This window comes from Ipomoea triloba, chromosome 12, assembly GCF_003576645.1.
Source record: "Ipomoea triloba cultivar NCNSP0323 chromosome 12, ASM357664v1".
In the NCBI taxonomy this organism is placed as follows: Eukaryota; Viridiplantae; Streptophyta; class Magnoliopsida; order Solanales; family Convolvulaceae; genus Ipomoea; species Ipomoea triloba.
Genome location: NC_044927.1, coordinates 21635201 through 21657020, shown reverse-complemented (window position 1 = coordinate 21657020; position 21820 = coordinate 21635201). Strand labels below are relative to the sequence as shown.

At 31.2% G+C, this 21820-nt stretch overlaps 2 protein-coding genes across 2 annotated transcripts; both read left to right on the top strand.

Moving 5' to 3' along the window:
* The first annotated feature begins 469 nt into the window (after positions 1–469).
* On the top strand, positions 470–2346 carry LOC116000295. The gene is made up of 6 exons (XM_031240364.1): positions 470–937; positions 1018–1132; positions 1244–1325; positions 1418–1469; positions 1588–1642; positions 1729–2346. Exons 1-6 carry the CDS (start codon positions 518–520, stop codon positions 1905–1907), a joined length of 903 nt encoding a protein of 300 aa, XP_031096224.1. The 5' UTR covers positions 470–517; the 3' UTR covers positions 1908–2346.
* Positions 2347–14133: 11787 nt separating this feature from the next.
* Positions 14134–15132, top strand: LOC116000305 (protein SPIRAL1-like 5). Its single transcript, XM_031240377.1, has 2 exons — positions 14134–14472; positions 14569–15132. Exons 1-2 carry the CDS (start codon positions 14221–14223, stop codon positions 14644–14646), a joined length of 330 nt encoding a protein of 109 aa, XP_031096237.1. The 5' UTR covers positions 14134–14220; the 3' UTR covers positions 14647–15132.
* The last annotated feature ends 6688 nt before the right edge of the window (positions 15133–21820 follow it).

Sequence of the window (21820 nt, the reverse complement as noted above, 5' to 3'; positions counted from 1 at the left end):
CATATATTTGTATCAAATTTTAAAATTTTAATATTTTTGAATTATCTAAACTTCGTCCCTAGTCATCATATTGCAATTTTTTTCAGATCAAGGATAAAAAAACATGATCTAAACTAAATATTATTAAAAAAAATATAATTATAAATAATTGAAATTAAGTCCAATTAATTGAATCAGACACACAAAACATAATGAAGAAGAGATTTGTCATTCATAAAAATAGAGATTATTTTGTAGTCTGATTTGACTTATTTTATTCTTGGGAATAATTCTAAGAGAGTTTGATATTGCTTATACTCATTCTTTTCTTCTGTCAAGATATTCAGTCTATTCTTTTCAACATATTTTTTCGTAAAAAAAAAAAAAGAAGAAAAGGAAACAGAACATAACTGTAAAGGTTTCAAGAGCTTCCATAAAAGGTTCTTTAATTGGAGCCTAAGACACAGCCAAATCATCCTAAAAATAATTGTTTCTTTTCTGAAGCAAGGCATATATCACATAAACTCACCAAAACCTTATGAATTATGCTTCCTTCCATCAATCCAATCCCTTAAATGGACATGTTTGCAGGAAGGCTATTACTGTCATGGCGCTTTCAGGCCATGCTATACAGCTAACGTTACGCCCCAAAGCTCGGGGAAGCCATTGCCCTCCGCTATCCCCACCACTGAAACCATGCCGGGCCGAGATGAAGCTTCCTGCACAAGCATTCAAGAGACGAGGGATGATCAAGAACGTACCTTTGCGCCCCCCGGTAGTAACATCAGCCATTAGCAATTCTGGCACTGGAAATGTCGGTCCGGATTCTTCATTGCAGACAATCAGGGCTTTCTACTCCAGCATCAACACAAAGGACTTGAAGAGCCTCAAAGCACTCTTGTCTGAAGATTGTTTCTTTGATGACTTCTCCTTCCCCGCGCCATTCCAAGGGAAAAAGGTCTGTTGTTTTTGTTTGTTCCTCGTTTCGTTTCCTAGTATGCAATGTCTGATCTCCCTCCCCTTCACGAATTGCTGCAGGAATCTTTACGTTTTCTCGAGCAGTTAACCACATGTATGGGTCACAACATGGAATTCAGTATAGATCATATTTGTGAAGGGGTGGACCAAACAGCTGTTGTAAACTGGCATTTAGGTAATTCAACTCACTCTAATCATATTTCTAACAAAAGACAAGAACCCTAAGATGCAGAGTAATTTAATTGCAAGAAAAAATAAAAATTCAATGCTACAATTGTAATTGCAGAATGGAAGAAGAAGCAGGTTCCTTTCACTAGAGGTTGCAGCTACTATGAATTATCAAGAGAAGGAGAACGGCTCGTCATTAAGTAAAACCTATGCTACCAAACAAATTCTGAATTTGATTCACTCAATTTTGATCACTATACCAACTAATATAATTCCTCGGCATTAAAAACAGGAAAGCTCAAGTTATCATCGAATCACCAGTGAAACCAGGAGGCTTAGCTCTGGTATGGTCACCGATTCTAACATTCCTGAAAACTCTGAAGATTAGTATACTTGTTTCATTGAAGAGTATTTTTCTCGTATATTCTCAAATGCAATTCATACTGTCACTTGACAAAACAGACTATGTTCAAGGCCATAACTTCGCTTTTTGATGCATTCCCGGAGGCTACTGAGAGTAAGTCAATTCCTCTTATGTGTTTATCGCCTCGCAACTCATTTCTAGAATGAAAAGGCATACTGACAGCATATGTTTTCATGCAGAATTCCTAAGGAGCCCTTATGTTATGTTTCAGCTGTTACTAAATATATACAAGACGGTTTTAGGGCCTATGCTAAGCCCGGTTGTCTCGTGGTACATCAAACTCATGAAACTTACTGCTACCTTTCTGAACCTCGCATTCAAGGTAGTGCAATTCATTGTAAAGATTTTCAGCAAGTAAAAGACGACACAGACAGAGCTGCAATATCTTATTTATTTATCATATCTCACATCAAAATACAAACCTTTTGAGGCTTCCAACTCGACTTTAAGATAGCATTCCATACCTAACAACATATAAGGACACAACAACTATTTAGTACACTTGTTTAGTCATCGTTGCCATCCCGTTTGGACCATGATTGCAACAACGAAAGAGCAACCAGAGGTCCAATGAAAGGCGGAAGTGGTGGCGGTCTGCTGAAAGCAACAACAGGGTCATGATTTTCCTTCTCAATCTGTCCTTCCCTGGCATCATCGTTTACTTGTCTTCTAGGCGTCATAGTTCCAACTGTACCAAATCACATTACTTTCAAATCAATTCTTGAATGTATTTGAAGTAAATAATTAACAAGGCTTGATAGAAACAAGTGGTAAAGTTATGCACTTATTATACCCCATTTTCCTTTTGGTTTATAAATTGATTTAAGTTTCTCCACAGCAAACCACAAACGAGCAGGCTCACGCATGGCTAACAACAGGCAGCTAGCTTTTTATGATCACTGGATGGGATTGGGAAAATCAGAAACTTAAGTTAATAACTTCCACTACATTTGAGAAATTCAATTCAATTCAAACCACAACATCCTCTCTACTTGAGAAAATATTGTCACTCTTATTATCATAAACACACGGTCTTCCTTTGTTTTTGAGCTTTTTCTATCTCATGGTTAGATGAAAAGACAAGAATCTAACACACACACAAAAAAAAAAAAAAAAAAAAAAAAAAAGGAGAAACAGAACATACCCGGCGATCATAATTGTAGTTCTTCGTAGGTTGTGAACTGTGATAGACGGAAGACATGGAAGAGAACCTTGTAGTGCAAGGAGAAGGTTCGTGAAAGTTCGGGCATTTGGATCGGTTTTTGGTTTTGGGTCGTTGGATTAGGACCTGGATTTCTTATAAATATATGCCTTTACTCCATTTTGGACTTTTACTCTTTAAACAGGCCCATATTCACAAAACACAATCATTACAGCGGCAAATTATTGTGTAGACTATGGTCCACATAGTGCTGTGTGGATCATAACAAAAAATATATTTTTAATATACTAGATGTATATTATTTGTGTACTAAATGTACATTATACAATATAATGTACATCATTTGAATACAAATATACAATATACATTTTTAATATATTAAAAGTACATTATTTTTATATTGAATGTACATTATTTGATAGTATAGTCTACACAACTATGTGGACCATGATCCAAACAATAATGATTGGCTCTATGTGGACCATATTATCAAATAATGTAAATTCAATAATGTATATTGTATTCAAGAAAAATACATTATTTAAGTACTAAAAGTACATTATTTTGTGTAATGTACATTCAATACACAAATAATATATTTTTAATATATTAAAAATGTACTTTTTGTTATGGTCCACATAATACTGTTAATTTGCCCACAAAATACATTATATTGTGAACCCGGAATAGACGTTGCAAGACAACTTGATACAAATCAAATTCATATAGGGTGTGTTTGGAAAACCTGAAAAATGATAATCATTTTTCAGGTTTCCACTGTTTGGCTAGATGAGGAGATTGGAAGTCAATGGAAAATAGGAGTGTGGTCAACGAAAAATAGAGGTGATTTTTCGAAAAATGACTTCCCTTTTTTTTTTAAAGTCACTTTCCGTTTGCAGCCTTGAAGCAGCCAATCATTCCCGCCGCCACAACCCACCCCCACCACTGACCACTGACCACCCACCACCCCACCTCCACCACCAACACCCCTCACCACCATCCACCACTCCAACCACCATCCACCCACCCCACCACCACCACTCGCTACCCCACCACCCACCCATTCACCACCATTGTATATTTTAAATATTTAAAATTATAAACAATAATTATGCTCATTTTCAAAAAAAATGAACCAAACACACCAAAACAGTTTTCTAGAATGAAACCAACCACTGGAAATGAAAATATTTTTTGGAAAATGACTCATTTTTTAGAAGTCATTTTCCTGCTTTCCAAACACACCCTTAGAGTTGAACCCCCCCCCCCCACCCCCTCACAACACACACACACACACACACATGTATGTATGTATGTATGTCAGTTCACGTGCGAAGACTCTCCCGAGTGAAAGATGGGGTGAAGTCTGAACTATTGATCTAATATAATAAAAAAAAACAAGACAAATTAATTTTAAAAAATGCGTTTCTGAAGCTATCCTGGCTATCTTTCTTGTTCTCGTAGTTTCTTCCATCAGTAACTACAAACAAAGCATACAGTTTCTGAAGCTATCTAATGAAAGCAATAACATCAACGTCAAGGTAGTGAGATGGGTACAGGCAAGCAATTTCAATCTTTGATATTGTAGTGGGAGATGTTGTGTGCTTAAAAATGGGTGATCAGATACCTGCTAATCACCCATTTTCTATATATTGTGTGTGTGCGAATTTTACTATATATACTGTCAAATTTTACTTCCTCACTTTTACTCACTAATGTTTATCATATGAGTTTTCAAAAAAATGTTCAAATATGCTTGCCAAATTTGATTTGTAACTTGTTTGAATAGTTTGCAAAGATATTAAATGGTGCATGTACGCTTGGGTTTAATCAAATTAACTAAATGAGTAAGGGATAGAGAAATTGAGATGATATTTTTTAGTGATTTGGTAATTCTTTACGCAACTCTACTCCTTAACACAAAAGGTTTTCACTAGTATTGTATAAATATAGGTGAATGGTAGCCTTTCACACTAAATGCAAACCGAGCCAAGCCAACTTTGTTAATTGCTAAACTCCTTGGCAATTATTCTTTGAACAATTTACCCTAGTGGTTATCCACCAAGTTGTCTTAAATTGAGAGAATATTTTTACCTTTAATTAGAAAAGGGTCGTTGTGTCTTAATAGACTGCTGGACAAAATCTAAATTATTCTTGGAAGCTCATATTACTTAAAATAGGTATTAATACTTAATAGTTCGTCAACTTTTTCAGTAACTCTCTAAACTCTAGGAGGTGCTCTATTTACAAAGGTGAAGAGCCAAAAATTCATCTCCTCAACCTTTAGACTTCACCCATTACTTTTTAGACAAAAAAACAGTTTGTCCATAAAAGTATATTTGTAGGTATGTATCTTGAAGTTAGGAGTCCTTGAGATCTATGCCAAAAGATCTTTTTCAAAAGACATTCTTTATTCATCGGACTAAGATCAATATACCAAATGTAGTTCTGTTGGTAAATCTTGTATTTATTGCCTTGAGAGGGTATGGCGTACTTGACGTAGATAGTTCTTGCTATAATATGATAAAACATCTATTGAAAGACTTCAATGCTTGAATTACAAGATTTAAGGTAATCTTGTATAAATATGTTGATCATGTACGTTGAAAGATATGCCGGATGCATGCTCTATCAGAATTTGCTAGAATTAATTATGGTAAGATTTGCTAGGTAACTTCTACTAGAGATGAACTTTGCTTGTCAATTATCCACTGAATTTGGGATCTTTTGGTTTAGATGTACTAACTAGATTGAGAACAAAGATCTGTCAAATATGAAATATATTCATAGAAGATTTGGAAACTCTACTTTACCAGAATTTATATCATCAAAATCTAATTAACATTATTCTTAACAATATCAAATACTACTAACTTGTCAACCCAATACAATTAGCTAATAGCTATTGCCAAACATGATCAAAATATCAAATCAACTAGTTTATAAATAGCATCAACTTTTAGCTGATATTCAAAAAAAATTGTAACTAATTTTTCAGCTAGTGAAACACAACTTAAGTGTTATTCGTTTGGAAACCTGAAAAATAACTTTCGAAAGTCATTTTTAGGATTTTTGAGTGCTTGGGTAGTCAAGGAAAATGAAGTCTTGCAAAAGAAAATATCCATTTTGGTCAACGAAAAAAGGTCTAATTTGGCGAAAAATGTCTTCCTAGTTTTTTAGTCGGAAGACATTTTTCTAGTTTCTTTATTTTTTATTTCTCTCTTCACTCTCTTCATTTTAAAGTTAGTTTCTAGATTATTATTATTACCACCACCACTACTACTACATCAATACCACCACCAACACCACCACTACCACACTGCCACCCCTGCCACCACCCCCAGCGCCACCGCCATCACCACCAGGGCCGGCCCTGGAGCAAGTGCAGGGTGGGCACCTGCCCAGGGCCCATCTCTATAAGGGAGCCCATAGATATATATTAGTTTATACAATTATACTTAGTATATATTAAAAAAAAAATACGGTTAATTGTTTGGAAGTCATATTCGAGAAGACTGGCTGACTTCTGAAAGCGACGTTTTCGATTTTAATAAACCGCACACCCACCGCTTACAACTCACAAGTCACACCGAGCCTTCGCAAAATTCACAATGCCTTCAGCCTTCGCAATTGTCTTCGGCCCTTCGCAATTCGCAGTGTCTTCGATGGTTCGGCCCTTCGCAATTCACAATTCAAAAATCGCAAATCACAAATTCGCAATTGGAAAGCCAAAGGTATTTAAGTATTTTAATTATTTTATGAATTTGCTTATTGGCGATTTGGCGAATTGCCCAAAAATGCCAGAATGCATATTATGTATATTAAATTATTAATATTAATTATATTATATTATGTATAATGTATTGTTGACTTGTTCTAATGTTTAAGAGTTTGGAATAATTAGGAATTTTATTTTGATTGCATAAATTAGGAATTTAGTTTTTGATTGCAAATTAGGTTGTACTGTTGTTTAGGAATCCTAATACAATTCTAAATTCTAATTATACTGTTGTTTTAATGTTTAAGAGTTTGAATAATTAGGAATTTTATTTTTGTTTTAATTCTATTTATAAAATAAAATTGTAAGTTTATTGAAAACCTACTTTTTTTTTTGAGAATTATTGAAAACCTACTTAAGATCTTCAATGTCACAAGAAAGATTGAATGGTTTGGCAATTATGTGTATTGAGAAGGATATGCTAGAAAATATTAATCTTGATGCAATTATCGATGATTTTGCATCGAGTAAAGCACGTATAAATTTTTTGTAATGATTATTTTTGTATTTAAAAAATTGTTGCAAATTTTCTAATATTATTTCATGTTATTTGATATTATCATTTTTTAATATTATTAAATTTAAATCTTAGTTTGTTTCATATAAGGGCCCTTTTTTTTAATTTCGCCCCGGGGCCTATGAAATGTTTGGAACGGCCCTGATCACCACCACCGTAACTAACACCACCACCACCACGTACTGCCACCAACACAACCCCACCCCACCATCTCCACATATTATTATTGGTGTTGTTGTTGTTATTGTTATTGTTATAACAATTTAGGAAAATGAACCAAACAGAAATAATGCAATTTCTTAACTTTTAGTAAAACAGAAAAATAAGATAATTTTCTGAGATTCAGTCAAATACCAACAAATTAAAATATTTTTTGAAAAATGAGTAACTTTTAAAAATATTTTTTAAAAAACATTTTTCAAAATTTTAAAATGACCCTAAGTGAAAAAAATTCTATGGAGGTCGTGGTTATGACTTATTGTTGGCCTGCGTGCTAAGGGGGCAACTAAGTATATGTTCCGTGAAACAAGAGGCGGTTTTAGTGCATTCAGATAATGATAGCCAACTAAGCTACGGTCCACAACCTTTCCACTCACTCCACTACCCATTAGGATCATTATATTGGTAGTTCACATCGAACTCATCCATTCAAATCGTGACGCACATCATCATATAAATACAACGGAATCTAGTTCAAAAATCTAACTTAGATAACCAAGTTGTTGGTTTGATAATCACAAGATTTTAAGTTTAAATCTAATTGAGAGCAGCTTAATGACATTATCAATTTGAGCCAATTACTTATTATTAATTATAAGTAACCTAGGATAGTTTACTTCATTATAATCATTTACCAGTTAAGATTATAAGACAAATTTCACCCACAAATTCACGTAAGGAACAGATTTTTGTGTAAATCAAATAATGAAATCTGGATTGAATATATAATGCTTCTGGATCGGACAAAATTATTTATATATGCATGTTGTAACTAATGTAAGAGACGTTGAAGGTGCAAATAAATAATTATTTTTTATTGTTTTGACTTTTTTATTTAATGTTCTCAGTTCTCCAAAAAAAAAAGTTCAATCACTCAAAAAAAAGTTTATAAAATTTGTATTTACTTGAAAGGTGTTATCAATCTAATATGTATTTTGAATTAGAGACGGTGTAATATTATTTGTACTCTTATTGAGAAGATTCTTGAATAAGAATCATCTAAGCTAGAGTAGGCTACAGTGGATGTGTTGGGGTTTTAACTTTTAAGGGTGGCAAGTAATGATAAGAATACAATAGAAGCAAAAGGATATCACAATATCTTATTTAATTAGATGCCTAGAATTAAAGATAAGTTAGATCAGTAGGTGTTAGAGTTATACTCTATAATAGTTTAGATACAATAATTATCTGAACTATATATATACGTTGTGTTTTAAAAAAAAAAAAAAACCTCTTGTTTCAACTCTTGTATTTCTTTCCTTCAATTTGTCTAAAGAATTCTCATTTGCTTAAAAATAAACGAATTTTTAAAGCAAATTTATAATGACGTTTTACGTACTTAAAAGGCATTATCCAATATGTTTTTGAATTAGAGAAATCAAATGGGTTTTAAATAACACATTTGAAATCAAGCCATCTTTGAGCTCTCTTCCCAACTTCTCCGGCCACCAGAATTATACCATGCTAATAAGCTTTGTATACATAACAATGAAGCTAAGTCTCATGGACTCATGGGACATTGAAACTACCACGACATATGTGAAATGATATTACACTATTTTTATTTCATTAATTGTACTGTTTAAAATTATAAATAGAATTAACTCTATTAAAATTTGTAACACTACTAAAATATTTATAATTTTCTTTTTCACTCTCAAAAATTATAAATATTTTAGTAGTGTTACAAATTTTAATTTGAAAATTTTAATAGAGTTAATTCTATTTTTCATCTTAAATTTATTGGTATCAATCCAAGTTTAGTCATATTTTTCAAAACATTTTCTTTTTGTTCTAATATTATTGTGGCATGGATATTTTTGGTACTCTGTCAACAAAATCGTTTAAATGACGTTAAGTACAAGAGTATTTTGATTTATTAAATTTTAAGTGTTAAAGTTTTTTTATTTGTGACAAGTTATTCATGCATGCGACTTAATCTGGAATCTATGAATGGATTATAGGGTTGATTATACGTCTAATTCTGAGTGAGGCCATAAGTGTTTACTGTTAAGATCAATAACAGCACAGCTGGTGGATAACCTCGATGCTCGAAATTTCCCTTTTTGTTAGTTAGCTTTTCTAGTCCATCGTTCTCTATCTCAACCTTAAAAAAAAAAACAAAAGAAAAGAAAACAATTAATGGCCCTTATCTAATTTTTTTTTTTAACAATCACACATTTTCTAATTTTGTCAAATTATATTTTACAGCCCATAAACCTATAGCATGCCTATGAAGAGGTAATTGAGTCAATCAACTTTTACCCTATCATTAAAAACAAGTTTTAATGAAGCTTTTTCATTACCTAAACAATGTTTATCTCAAGATTGTAAATTGATAAGTCATGATGACTCAACTAATCAATTGATCATGCTAAACTTTTGCTCACTGCACACAATGAGCCCATCATTTGAGAGGTTGTTCCCACATTGCCACTGAAAAGACTCAATCATTAATTTTTCTTTTGACAAATTTCATCTGTTTAACCAGTTGAGCTATTGATGCGAACACCGACCTTATCTAATTCTTGTCATTGGGTTAGGTTGGAACATTATCAACATTCAAGCCCTTCTTTTAGTAACATGTAGGGACTTAGGGTGTTAGCCTATTAAGTTATGTAAAAAAGAAGAAGAATATTATATTATTTAAATAAATAAAGTATAACTTAAAAGTGATTCATATATATACACACACACACACACACACAACACATGATTATATAATAATAGTTAATTTTATTTTTAGTCCTAGATTTATATTCCGTCCCATTTTATGTGTCTAGTTCAGTTAACGAGATTCGATTGAAGTTATTTTTAATCCACTTTCTTATAATATTAATTATTAAGTTTAGTATTAGTATACAAAATTTATATATTTAGAAACTACACTAAAAGTATTATTGAACACAAAATATCAAATTTAAAAATAAGTAAAAAAAATATTAAAGAAAATAAACAAAGAAGAAAGAGTTGGTTTTACCAACGAACTGCAAGTGTGACAGATGAAATGAGACAAAGGGAGTAGGTGGCAGTCTACTTTTAGGGTGTGTTGGTTGACGGGTTTTGGTATAAGGTATGAGTATCAAAGTGATTGTTATTGTTTGGTTGATAAGTTTTTAGAATACTACTATGGGTTTGAAATATCACATTAATTGAAAAATCCATACCCTTATTAAATAAGGGTTTCATTTAATTTCCCTTCCTACTTTCTTCCCCAACTATTAATAATCATTCTCATTCCACCCTAGCTACTACCAAACATGCAAAATACTTTCACCAAAATCCATTACCCTTACCAAGTATTTGATACCCATACCGATTTTGATTCCCATGTGCGAACCAAACACACCCTTAGTTATTTTTTATCTGAACATCACTTTTAATTTGGTCCTAATATTATTGTGGCATGACTATTATTTTTTGTCCTCCATCAACAAAATTATTGAAATGCCGTTCAATTCAAGGACATTTTGAGTTTTTAATACAAAGTACGATGAGCCGCCTGACCGCTATATTGTTTATGTTTATTTTGTTGAAAAAAAATCATAATTGAATATCGAAATTCCCTTATATTTAACGATATTTAAACTATTTTGTTGATAGAGGACAAAAAAATGATCATGCCACAATAATACTATGACTAAAGGAGGATGTTTTTGAAAAAAAAAAAAGGACTAAAAGTGGACTGTTACCTATAAATTCAGGACAAAAAAATGAAATTAATTAACTCATTATAATAATAATAAAGGTCATGACTAGAGGCAACAATATGACGTTCGAATTCCAGTGAAAACATGTATGGGACAAATGACCCAAAGATGCTGAAAGGTTTAGATTGGATTATCCCTTGTACGCACATAAAAAATAGGATATGATCGGTGAGCTGATTATGTGAATTGTGATTTACATTTGCAGAGACTCTAGGTGCAGGTCCTGTGTGCTTAGAATTAGTTCAACAAAATTGAGATAATAATAATAATAATAATAATAATAATAATAATAATAAACAACCTCGAAATTGAGGAGAAGATTGAATTATTTTTGGTTTTTAAGAATGCTTTTTTCCCTATATTAAAGAATAACATAACTCAAAATCAGAATTATAAAAATTGTGATAAAATTACACTAACAAAGTCAATAGTACTCAAAAGAAATTTAAAAAAAAAAAAAAAGCGTCAGCCATCAATAAGAGTTGAATGTTATCTAAATGGTCTTCCAACACTTCTAATTCATAGTAAACCGTCGTATAACTAGAGCTCATTTGGCACCAACCAACCTACCTAACATTACCAACATTAGCTGATTAGCATTAGATCAGAGAGAAAATGTCTAATCATAGATGTTTCACGTGCATTCCAAATCAAATGGAAAAATACTACATGTACTCTTTATTTCTTACTTCCAACTTCTACTTCCTCTCACAAATTTTTATGTAGACACTTTTTCTGGGATTTATGATGAAAATATATTATCCTTGTTTGCCACATCATGGAGTAAAAGTGAGGGAGTAAAATTTAAGAGTACATGTAGTAAAATTCAATCTAATATAGTACTACTAGAGCTCCTTTGTGGGAGTCCAATTCAATTTTCTTAAATATAGATGCACAATACTATTAATTCTTGTAATTTTATATTTTTCATCGATTAAAAATTGACTTAAAATGAAATTTAAAGATTATTTTATGGTATAATTTTTAATGGGGTCTATTTTAATTTGTTTCGGGTCAAAGCATATTTGAGCGAGTTTTTCTAAATGATATTTTCTTTGAATACTATTGGCTCAATCACAATATAATATTTTTAATTTTAAAGCACAATATAATGTTATATTCGGTAAGTCATTTATTACTCCATATAATGTTATATTCAACAAACTAAAACTCGCAATAATTTTAGACTTCTAAGTTATATTCGAGAATTTTTGTACGTTAAAACTTTGCAAAATTAATTAACTTTTCAGTGTGTTTGATGACACTAGATAAGTTAGGTTAGTCGAAAATAAAAATTGTTGTAGAAGCCCCTGCCATTTCTCCCCCGCATATTTAGGGATATTGTCCACCCATTGGGTCCAGCAGTTGCGCTATACTTCTAAGTTAATCACTCCTATAACCTCAATTACCACCTCCTAAGTCCTAACTAATAATTTCTTCAAACTAACATCTAATCCTCATCTATGCTTCTAAGTTAATCACTCCTATAACCTCAGTAACCACCTACTCACTAATAATTTCTTCAAATCAACATCTAATCCTCATCAACACCGTTAAACATCTGTTTAGCACTTAAGTTAAAGACACCTACCAACGACACAAAAGCAGCCTTTGATTGACAAAGGTCAATGGTGTCATAGGGAACAGGAGAGCCCGCCCTAAAGGCCTAGGAATGATTTCAAATCACTAGCCCAGTTAAAAGGTTAGCTAACACGGACCTACACGAATAGTTTAATTGATTCTTAAGTGTTAGATTGTGATTAAAAACACAAAATATAGTCAATGGGTCACTAAGTCACATTAATGTACTTGGGGATGAGTGTACATGTGCCAGGTACATTTTTATTTAGTAAAAAGTGAGGACTGATCTTATATTAGTAGTCCATACGGATTCATTAATAATTGAAGATTTTATTAAAACAAGGTAGATTCTAACAGGGTACCGAAACTTGAAATTTTAGTAATGATAAGATTCCAGCATTTGATTTTTCAAGATGGAGGGTATGGATGTACCCATACTTTTTACTGAAGGAGGAGATGTTTTTACCTGAACCCTCCCACATATACATACATACATATATTGACATTATATTGGGGGTGTTTGGCAAACGGCTGATAGCTGGTTGGTTTAGCTAGTAGTTGATGGCTGGTTGCATTAACTGGTTTGACCATCTGGTTGTATTAGCTGGTTATAAAAAACTGTTTGGTAAATTAACTGTTTACTAGTAGCTGATTGGATGTAAAATGACATTTAAGGGTATGAGTGTATTGTATTATTTCAAGTTTTCAACCTTTAAATATAACAAGAAGATAAACTATTATTAATAAATAATTATAAAATTTGGATATCATCTATACTTTTTTGAAGGGCATAAGTTAATTATTTTTGTTTATTTAACTCTTATTAAATTATACGAGTATTCTAAAACAATTTTTATTACGTATTTATTTTCTATTATTATTATTATTATTATTATTAAAAATAACAAACCCATCACCTGTTTATTATTATTATTATTATTATTATTATTATTATAAAATAACAAACACACCACTCATTTAAAAGTAAATTACATTGATTTCAAAGGATAAAATAGTCAATATACCCATTGTTCCCAACAAGCTAATACAAAAAGCTACATTCATTAGCTTTTCAATTTTCAGCTTATTGGCCCAATAAGCCAAGGCCAATAAGCCATTTACCAAACATTTCAAAATAGCTTATTGGTTGGTCAAAAAGCTAAACTTGGTCAAATAAGCTAAAATTTGGCTTATAAGCCAATAACCAAACACCCATTGTTTGGCAACATAGTTAGCTTATCAACTAATTTTAATTTATTTTACCACTATTAGTTGTTTAACAGCCAATATAAGTGTTCGATTAATTAGCTTTTTACAAAACTTATTGCTCCAAAAAGCTGCTCAAAGTAGCTTACAACTAATTTACCAAACGTCAAAGAGCTAATACTATCAACTAGTCAAACTCACTAACTGAACTAGCTAACCGCTATTTACCAAACACCCCATTAGTTTTTGCATTGTATATATGTACGTAGAATTTGTATTACAAATAAATGAAAAAGAAAGAGAGAAGAGGAGGAATGTTTGGATACTGGAATGAGGAAAAAAAATACAAAAACAGAGATTATTCTATACATTCCATGGATGGATAGTTGTTGCTCAATCACATCATCTTATATAATATAAAAATGGCTTAGCTCTCTTCATCTATACTGTATGAGGTCTTTCTAGCTGAAAATTGGATCGAAGGACAGATCTCCAAACATGAATAGAGGAGGAAGCTATGGCGGCGGTCAGAGTTCACTTGGCTATCTCTTCGGCGGCGCGCCGCCGGATAACGACAAGCACAACAAGAGAAATGAGACGCCTCCGCCTTCTCCAATCTGTGCACCACCCTACGGGATTGATTCCGACGTTGTCAACACCACCGTCAGTAAGCCGCCGCCGCCGCCAAACTCCCCCGGGAATACCTTCGAAAGAACCCTATCTCAGAATTCTGGAAACTTCGCCATCGCTGTAAGCCATCATCAACAATAATATATTTACTTCACTCTCTCTGTATATATATATTATCGTTTTTATTTTATTTTTTTATTTTTTTGGAATAAATAGAATCGGCCGTCGACGAAGGTGAAATCGGCGCCTGGAGGAGATTCATCTCTGGGCTACTTGTTTGGAGACAAGATCTAACATAGTGGAACAAGCGTTTAAGGGAAGATGGATCGGATCTAGGGTTTGAAGTTTCTTAAATTTGTTACGTTGTTGGGTGTGAATAAGGATTTATTCTGCAGCGAGTCTGCAGGTTGAAACATGTGTGTTATGATTAGCGTTTAATTGTGGATTTCGATCGTATGAATATCGTCGTCGTGTGTTGTTGTCGGATTCTGTGAAGTTATTAGGGTTTACTGTGTGGGATTGCTGTTGTTGACTTGTTGGCGTGTTAAGGAGAAGCTTAAGTATGTAATTAGGGTTTATTATATTGTGCTTCTGTATTATTAGCTTTAAATAAATCGATTAAGATACAGATAAGATTAGAAAATTTAAAGTAGCAGCAGCAGCCAGCAGCTCTATTATTTCTGTGTATGAGTATCCACAGACATTATATGTACCGAAGATCATGGCTTTTGTTTATTTTATATTTTATATATATGCCAAATGAGTTGTTTAAGTGATAAATCAAAATTATGTCTTTAATCCTTAAATATAATCAAAATGATTCATTAATGAAATATGTTTGTGTATGCATACTTAGTGTATCCCTCTTCATATCTCCACTTCAATTCCTCTCTCTTCTTGTGTTTTTTTTGGGCGACGAGAAAAAAAAAATAAAGTATATATATATTTCAAACAATCTGACATTCAATTCAAAAATAATGAAGTAAATATGCTCATATTCATAAATGTATGGTGGATAAGCCAGGACTCGGATTTGGTTGAAGCAATAGCCTGCCGTGAAGTTCTTTCGTGGCTAAAAGAGAGAGGGCCAGTTAATGTGGTATTCAATCTTAATCTTTGTTCAGAGTTTAATCACCCTTCTAGTAACTTATCTTATATGGGTTTAGTTGTTAGCCGAGGTAAGTCTTTAGCATGCTCTTTTGGTTGTATTTCCATTCGGCATGTTAAGCGTTCAACGAATCATGTGGCTCAGGGTGTCTGGTTCTATTTCTGCAAGGTGTGGGAAGGCTTTCCTCCTTGCATCTATGATCTGATTTCAGCTTAATAATAGTCATGTTTAATTGCTTTAAAAAAAAAAAAAAAAAAAAGCTTTGATCTTCTACTAGTTAACTAAGTAAATATCATGCCTTTAATTTGCATTCTGAGTGTATTTCTTTTTAATAACTCAAATTAATTCTCATAACCGAACATCATAAATTTAAATTTTGTCAATACCCAAACTTATTGCAAATGATTTTTTTTTTTTTTGTTGTACAATTTACCTCTAATTTCCCTTGTCATGAAACCCCAAAAAAAGAGAAAGGATTTCAACAATAAGCAAAACGCTTATTGTTATTATCATGTTGCTCTGATCCCTTGCTAAAAATTTATCATTTACATATGCATATAAATACTTTAAAAAAAATTAAAATAAGCTTTTGGGGCATTATATTATATCAATTATCCACAAAATACTAAATGGATTTCAACCTTTTTTTTATGATAAGGAAACTTGTAATTAGTACTCGAAGGTATAAATTGGGTATGAAGCATTATTGGGTGGACCATGGGTCCACACAATTGTGTGAATCATAAATAAAAATATATTATTTGTGCACATAAAGTATATTATTTGAATGCTGAAAGTATATTATTTTGTATACTATCAAATAATGTGCTTTCGGTACACAATGTACTTTTAGTATATATTAAAAATGTACCTAATATTTATAGAAAATATATTATTTGAGTACTAAAACTATATTATTTTGTATAATATATATTTTACACAAATAATGTACATATATATTAAAAATGTACTCCGTACTTTTTTATAATCCACACAACGCTGTGTGAACCATGACCCACATAGTGCTGTGTGGACCATGATCCACATAATAATTTTCCCATTGGGTATTGGATAAGCCTTACACTTGTGTAATAGTCTTTATAAATTATAAAAGAGGTAAATCATATATTATCATAGTAGTAGTAAGATCAGTTGTTATACCGTGGACCATGGGTACGTAATGACTAATACTGCAGTTGCGTTGAATTGATACTGCAGTTGTGTTGAACGGATACTGCAGTTGTGTTGGAAGGGAACTGCAGTTGCGCGGAACAGGGGTTGTGTCATTCGTCTGGAACTGCAGTTGTGTTGAACGGATACTGCAATTGTGTTTAACGAATGAACGACCTCTGTTCCGCGCAACTGCAGTTTCCTTTCAACACAACTGCAGTATCTTTTCAACACAACTGCAATATCTATTCAACACAACTGCAGTATCAGCCATGACCATAGTTCACAATGCATTGTGGACCATGGTCCACAATATAATTTGCGTAGTAAGATTCTATGCGATAGATTCCAACATTTTGCCAATTATAAGTTTATATAAACCATATATGTTAATTGGGTTTAATTTGCATATTATTATCTCTATGCAAATTATTTGTACAAGTACAAATTATGAAAATAATGCTATATATGCATGCACACTACACGTGCTAATAATTGAGTTTGTATGGTATGCCATTTGAGTTCACACCTTTAAAGATTTTTTTTTTAAGGAGGGTCTCTTCTATAAGACATGATCAAAATCTCGAAAGAAGTGACTAATAAATAGGTAGAGTAGTAAATATTGTAATTGTGTTATTTGGTTTCAAGTTTATGTAAATTAGATTGAAAAAATGACACTTTTAGTCCTTTAGTTATGAGTGTGGTGTATATTTAGTCAATATCTAAATTATTTACAACATAAATCTAGTCGTTCAATTATAATTAAAGTGACAAATCTAGTCTCTCGAAGATCAAATTAGTCACTTTATTAAGTGACATAACAATGATTGATTTAGTTATGCGCGATCAAATCTATCACTTTAATATATACGCATGTATTATATTTCCCTACAAAGTATTATTTATGCACCTTATTCTAATTAAAATAAATAATAATGAACTTATTAGAAAAATAAGAATCTAGAAGAAGATGCAATTGTTAATAGTACTCCTAATAATGCAAGTAACAATAGTGGATTTGCGTTAATTGAATGATAAGGTTTAGGTGGTTCACATTGTTCATTGCTTGGTGTTTGTTTAGAAAGGGAGAAGCATGATGTGCCCTACAATTGAGTACAACTACTTATTCCCCTTTTTGACGATTTTTAGGAGCCTTTGTCTGGTTGGTTGCATTTGGATTAAATAATATAATATATTATCATGGGAAAAGTACATTCTTATTCATGAATCGTAAGACAATATATAGATGTTTACATTTTTCAACCATCACACAACATAAATGCAAGATTCGATTATATATTTGAGTGGAACGTAACCATTCTTATTTTTAATTATTACTATTAATTAATGGAACGTGATTTTTTCGCCTCATCATGTACCGGGTTCATCACTCATCATGTACCGGGTTCATCAGTGCATATCCATACGGAAAAATAACTTTGGGTCTTTTATTGGAGTAACTTTAGTCAAATTAGTGACCAATTAATTTGATAATTAATCACAATGTCTCAAGTTTAACCGTAGGAAATTACATATTAATTGGTCTTTTTTATTTGAACTGGTCAGTTAATTAAACTAGTGGATGAAAAGTTTCACTTAAAACTTGATTTCAGTAGTAGGGGTGAGGTTGGATTTTAGTTGAACTCTTTGTGCATAAAAGTGTATAATTTAGTATGAGTCTCGAAACTATATTGTTTAGATTTACCTACTCATCGAATGATGAGTATATATGAGGGCAAATTTCTGATATCGGGAAGAGTAATGTCTAACATCTCTTTATATATTGAAACATGACATGTTGTTGATCCAACCAGTAAGTTTTATCTTTAAAGCTTAAAGAAAAATAATTTATTTAGATAATCTATTTGTTTTAATTTAATTTTTTTAGCTAATTGTGTATAGTTCAAAAATAAGTAGTATATATGATTCATATTCACAATATTAATAAATAAAGGAAAATAATAAAGAATATATTTTTAATACGTTTTACTTTTACATATATCACTCTTTAAAAGGAAATAAATTTATTTCTTTCAAAATAATTTTAAAAATGATGTCTTTTTAAAGAAAAAATAAAATAAAATTGATATGCTACTATATATTGATAATGTTGATTATGTTGTGCACGTGTGATGGCGTTGCTGCCTGCTGGACTGAGTTGCACCAATTAAGCTATTGCTGACATCAAGTGGTTGTTGTTGTTCCATGTCCTCTCAAGGCCAACCACACAAGTACTTCCAAGGGGATTCACCATAACTTTTTAATGATTTTATCTCAAAATAGTGAACATACAATGTATGCTAATTTTAAGGTTTGTGCCACTTACATAACACATTAAGGTCTTTTCACATGCTTAACTTCATCTTTTTTTCTTCTTTTTTTTTTTNAACATACAATGTATGCTAATTTTAAGGTTTGTGCCACTTACATAACACATTAAGGTCTTTTCACATGCTTAACTTCATCTTTTTTTTTTTTTTTTTTTTTTTTTTTGTTTTTGTTTCACACTGTGTATGGTATTTTTATTACTGTGAAACTAATATGACTTCGACTTGAAACGCACTCACAAAGGCTAACTATTATTAAGAAAAGTAGAGCTATCAAAATAAGCAAAAGAAAAATGATTTTGGTAGGCTATTTGTTTTTTATACGAGTTGCATGCACTATTATAAACTCAATTTGCATAAAATTAGGTGAGTAAAGAGACCAACCTCTTAACTAATTTTTCAGACTTTAAAATTTAAAAGTATTGCATTTAAAATTAATAAAGTAATAATATATGATAATATATCTACTATATACATTACTAAAATCTAATATAAAAACATAATAAGTGTGAATGGAAGTTATATCCTTCATTTATGTCCGTTTTTTTCGTTAAGTTTTTTTTTATATACATTATACTATAAAAGTTATACTATATAATACTGGTATATATATACACACACACATACTAATAAGAGCAAAAAAAAAAAAAGTTAGGCCTATAATTGGAAGAAAAAATGACGGTCAAAATATTAAATCAAATAGATGGTTCAGATTGTTTAGATTTTTATTTTTCCTTGATGAGATTTTTAAATTTATCCTTAATTACTAACTTACTCATTGATTTCAATTAGAAATGACTGAGGTTCGAACATCATTCCAATCAAATTTGACATAATTAATTAAGTTTCTCACTCTATTTTACTCTTATTAAATTAAATAAATTAGTAGCTAAAACAAAAAATGATTCATATGTATTTCTTTAATTTTGAACTATGTGTCTACAATGCCTTTATTTGAAAATTTTGTTGAAATTTTTTATATTAACAATACATTACCAATTTTCACAAAATCCTAAGTTCATGTTTAACCTTTTTGAAATGAGAGAACATATTAAAGAATTAAGACAATAATAATATATAAAGAATTATAATTAAGCCATTACTATATTATGTAATTTAACAGTATTATAAAATAATAGATGCATAACCGTAATATAAAAAGTCTTTACATATATCATTGCATTGCATGTGAGATTTCATCAATTATATACTCGATCTTCCAAATTTACCTAATTCCCAAAGGGACTTGCCGTCAAGATTAGATGAAAACATGAACGTGTTATATAAGGTTTTTCCTTTGTAAGCATTTGATACTCAGAAAATTTAAACTTTTTTAAAAATTTAAAATGTGAGAAAGTTATTTCATATTTAATAAATATTTAATTTAAGAAAATTTGAGTTAATTATGAATTAGATTTTTAAAATATAATAAAAAATAAAATTGACCGGTGAGCTAGGGATGTGATCCTTTTTCCTAAGTAATGAGAAATTATAAAATTTATTCAATTATATATTTACATTTTTTTACGTTTAAGTTTTTTTTTTTTTTTTTTTTTTTTTTTTTTTTATAACAAGTTCTCCTATAAATATATAGTATTTGTTTACCTTACTTCACGAAAGATAACACTTCACCATTAAAGAGTATATCTCAATTCACCACATATCACCACAAAAGTGCATATGCCATTTTTTTAGAAGCAAATTTTCTTCTTTATGCATTCGATTATTGAACGTATTCTTTTATTGCAATACACACGCAGATGAGGTTCAAATGAGAACACTTTTCCTCGTAAAAAGCGTGGGAACATTCAAACCATCCATCTTTAAAAATCAGATTTCATGCAGTGGGGGCTTAAGGTGCGTAACCGCACGGGAACCCTTCCATATATATATATATAAAAGATTGTTTGTTTCATCATTTTCTTTTAATGGCTTGAGTTATAATTTGATATTTATATGTCGTAAGAGTATATCGGAGATTTAAAAAGAAAACAAATCATAGGAAAACGAATTAAATATTTGAAATAACGTTGTAGATAATTTAATTATTATGTTTCTAGATAATACCAAACATCTTAATTAATTTCTCAACAAAATATTTCACTCAAATATATTTTCTTTAATTAGTTTTTCAGAAATTTATTTGGTGGGAAAAAACCAAACAACCTCTTAGTATATTCCTTTTTTTTTCTTGAATTAGGTGGAGTACTAGGGTTTTCCAAAAGTTAAAAAAATAATAAATAAATATTTTTTATACAACAGAAAGAAACATAAATGATTAAAAGAAACGTGACAAAATTACACAAAATACATTCAACCCTTAGAAGTGGACGAATGCCACTTGAGACCAAATGTGAGACGGCCCAGTAGTAAATGTTCTAAATTCGTTATCATCAATTTACAAGCTTGTTTATGTCACGTACTATAGACATGAAAATTTAATTTAGGAAGAATATTGAGGATTGGCTTTGGATAAGGAGGTAATTGTTAAAAGTGAATCCTGAGTGTAGTGGGCTAGTGAGCCTATGGATCACTCCTATAATATAATGTTGAGCCTATATTCTATTGTGGCTAAAATGAAGCCTAATGAATGACGAGCCGGACCACGGTCCGATCCCCTACTAAAATTTTTGGATTTGAAAAATTAGAGATTGGGCCATGGTCCATAGTGTTATTTGGCCTATGATCGTCAAATGAAACTGTAATATAATTAAAATGATACTTTAGTGTTGTTAAAATGAAGTTACTGTGTGTAAAAAATGAAACTAAAAAATAGAGTTCATTCAACAACATATATTGTTAAATGGAGCTGTAGTATATCTAAAATGATACTTTAGTGTTGTTAAAATGAAACTAGTTTGTG

Bases quoted from the DNA above. Each gene is read 5' to 3' on its own strand.
- LOC116000295 (XM_031240364.1), top strand. From the start codon at position 518: ATGAATTATGCTTCCTTCCATCAATCCAATCCCTTAAATGGACATGTT. The intron at 1,133-1,243 runs GTAATTCAACTC...TTGTAATTGCAG, and splicing joins TGTTGTAAACTGGCATTTAG to AATGGAAGAAGAAGCAGGTT. The intron at 1,643-1,728 runs GTAAGTCAATTC...GTTTTCATGCAG, and splicing joins ATTCCCGGAGGCTACTGAGA to AATTCCTAAGGAGCCCTTAT.
- LOC116000305 (XM_031240377.1), top strand. From the start codon at position 14,221: ATGAATAGAGGAGGAAGCTATGGCGGCGGTCAGAGTTCACTTGGCTAT. The intron at 14,473-14,568 runs GTAAGCCATCAT...TGGAATAAATAG, and splicing joins CTGGAAACTTCGCCATCGCT to AATCGGCCGTCGACGAAGGT.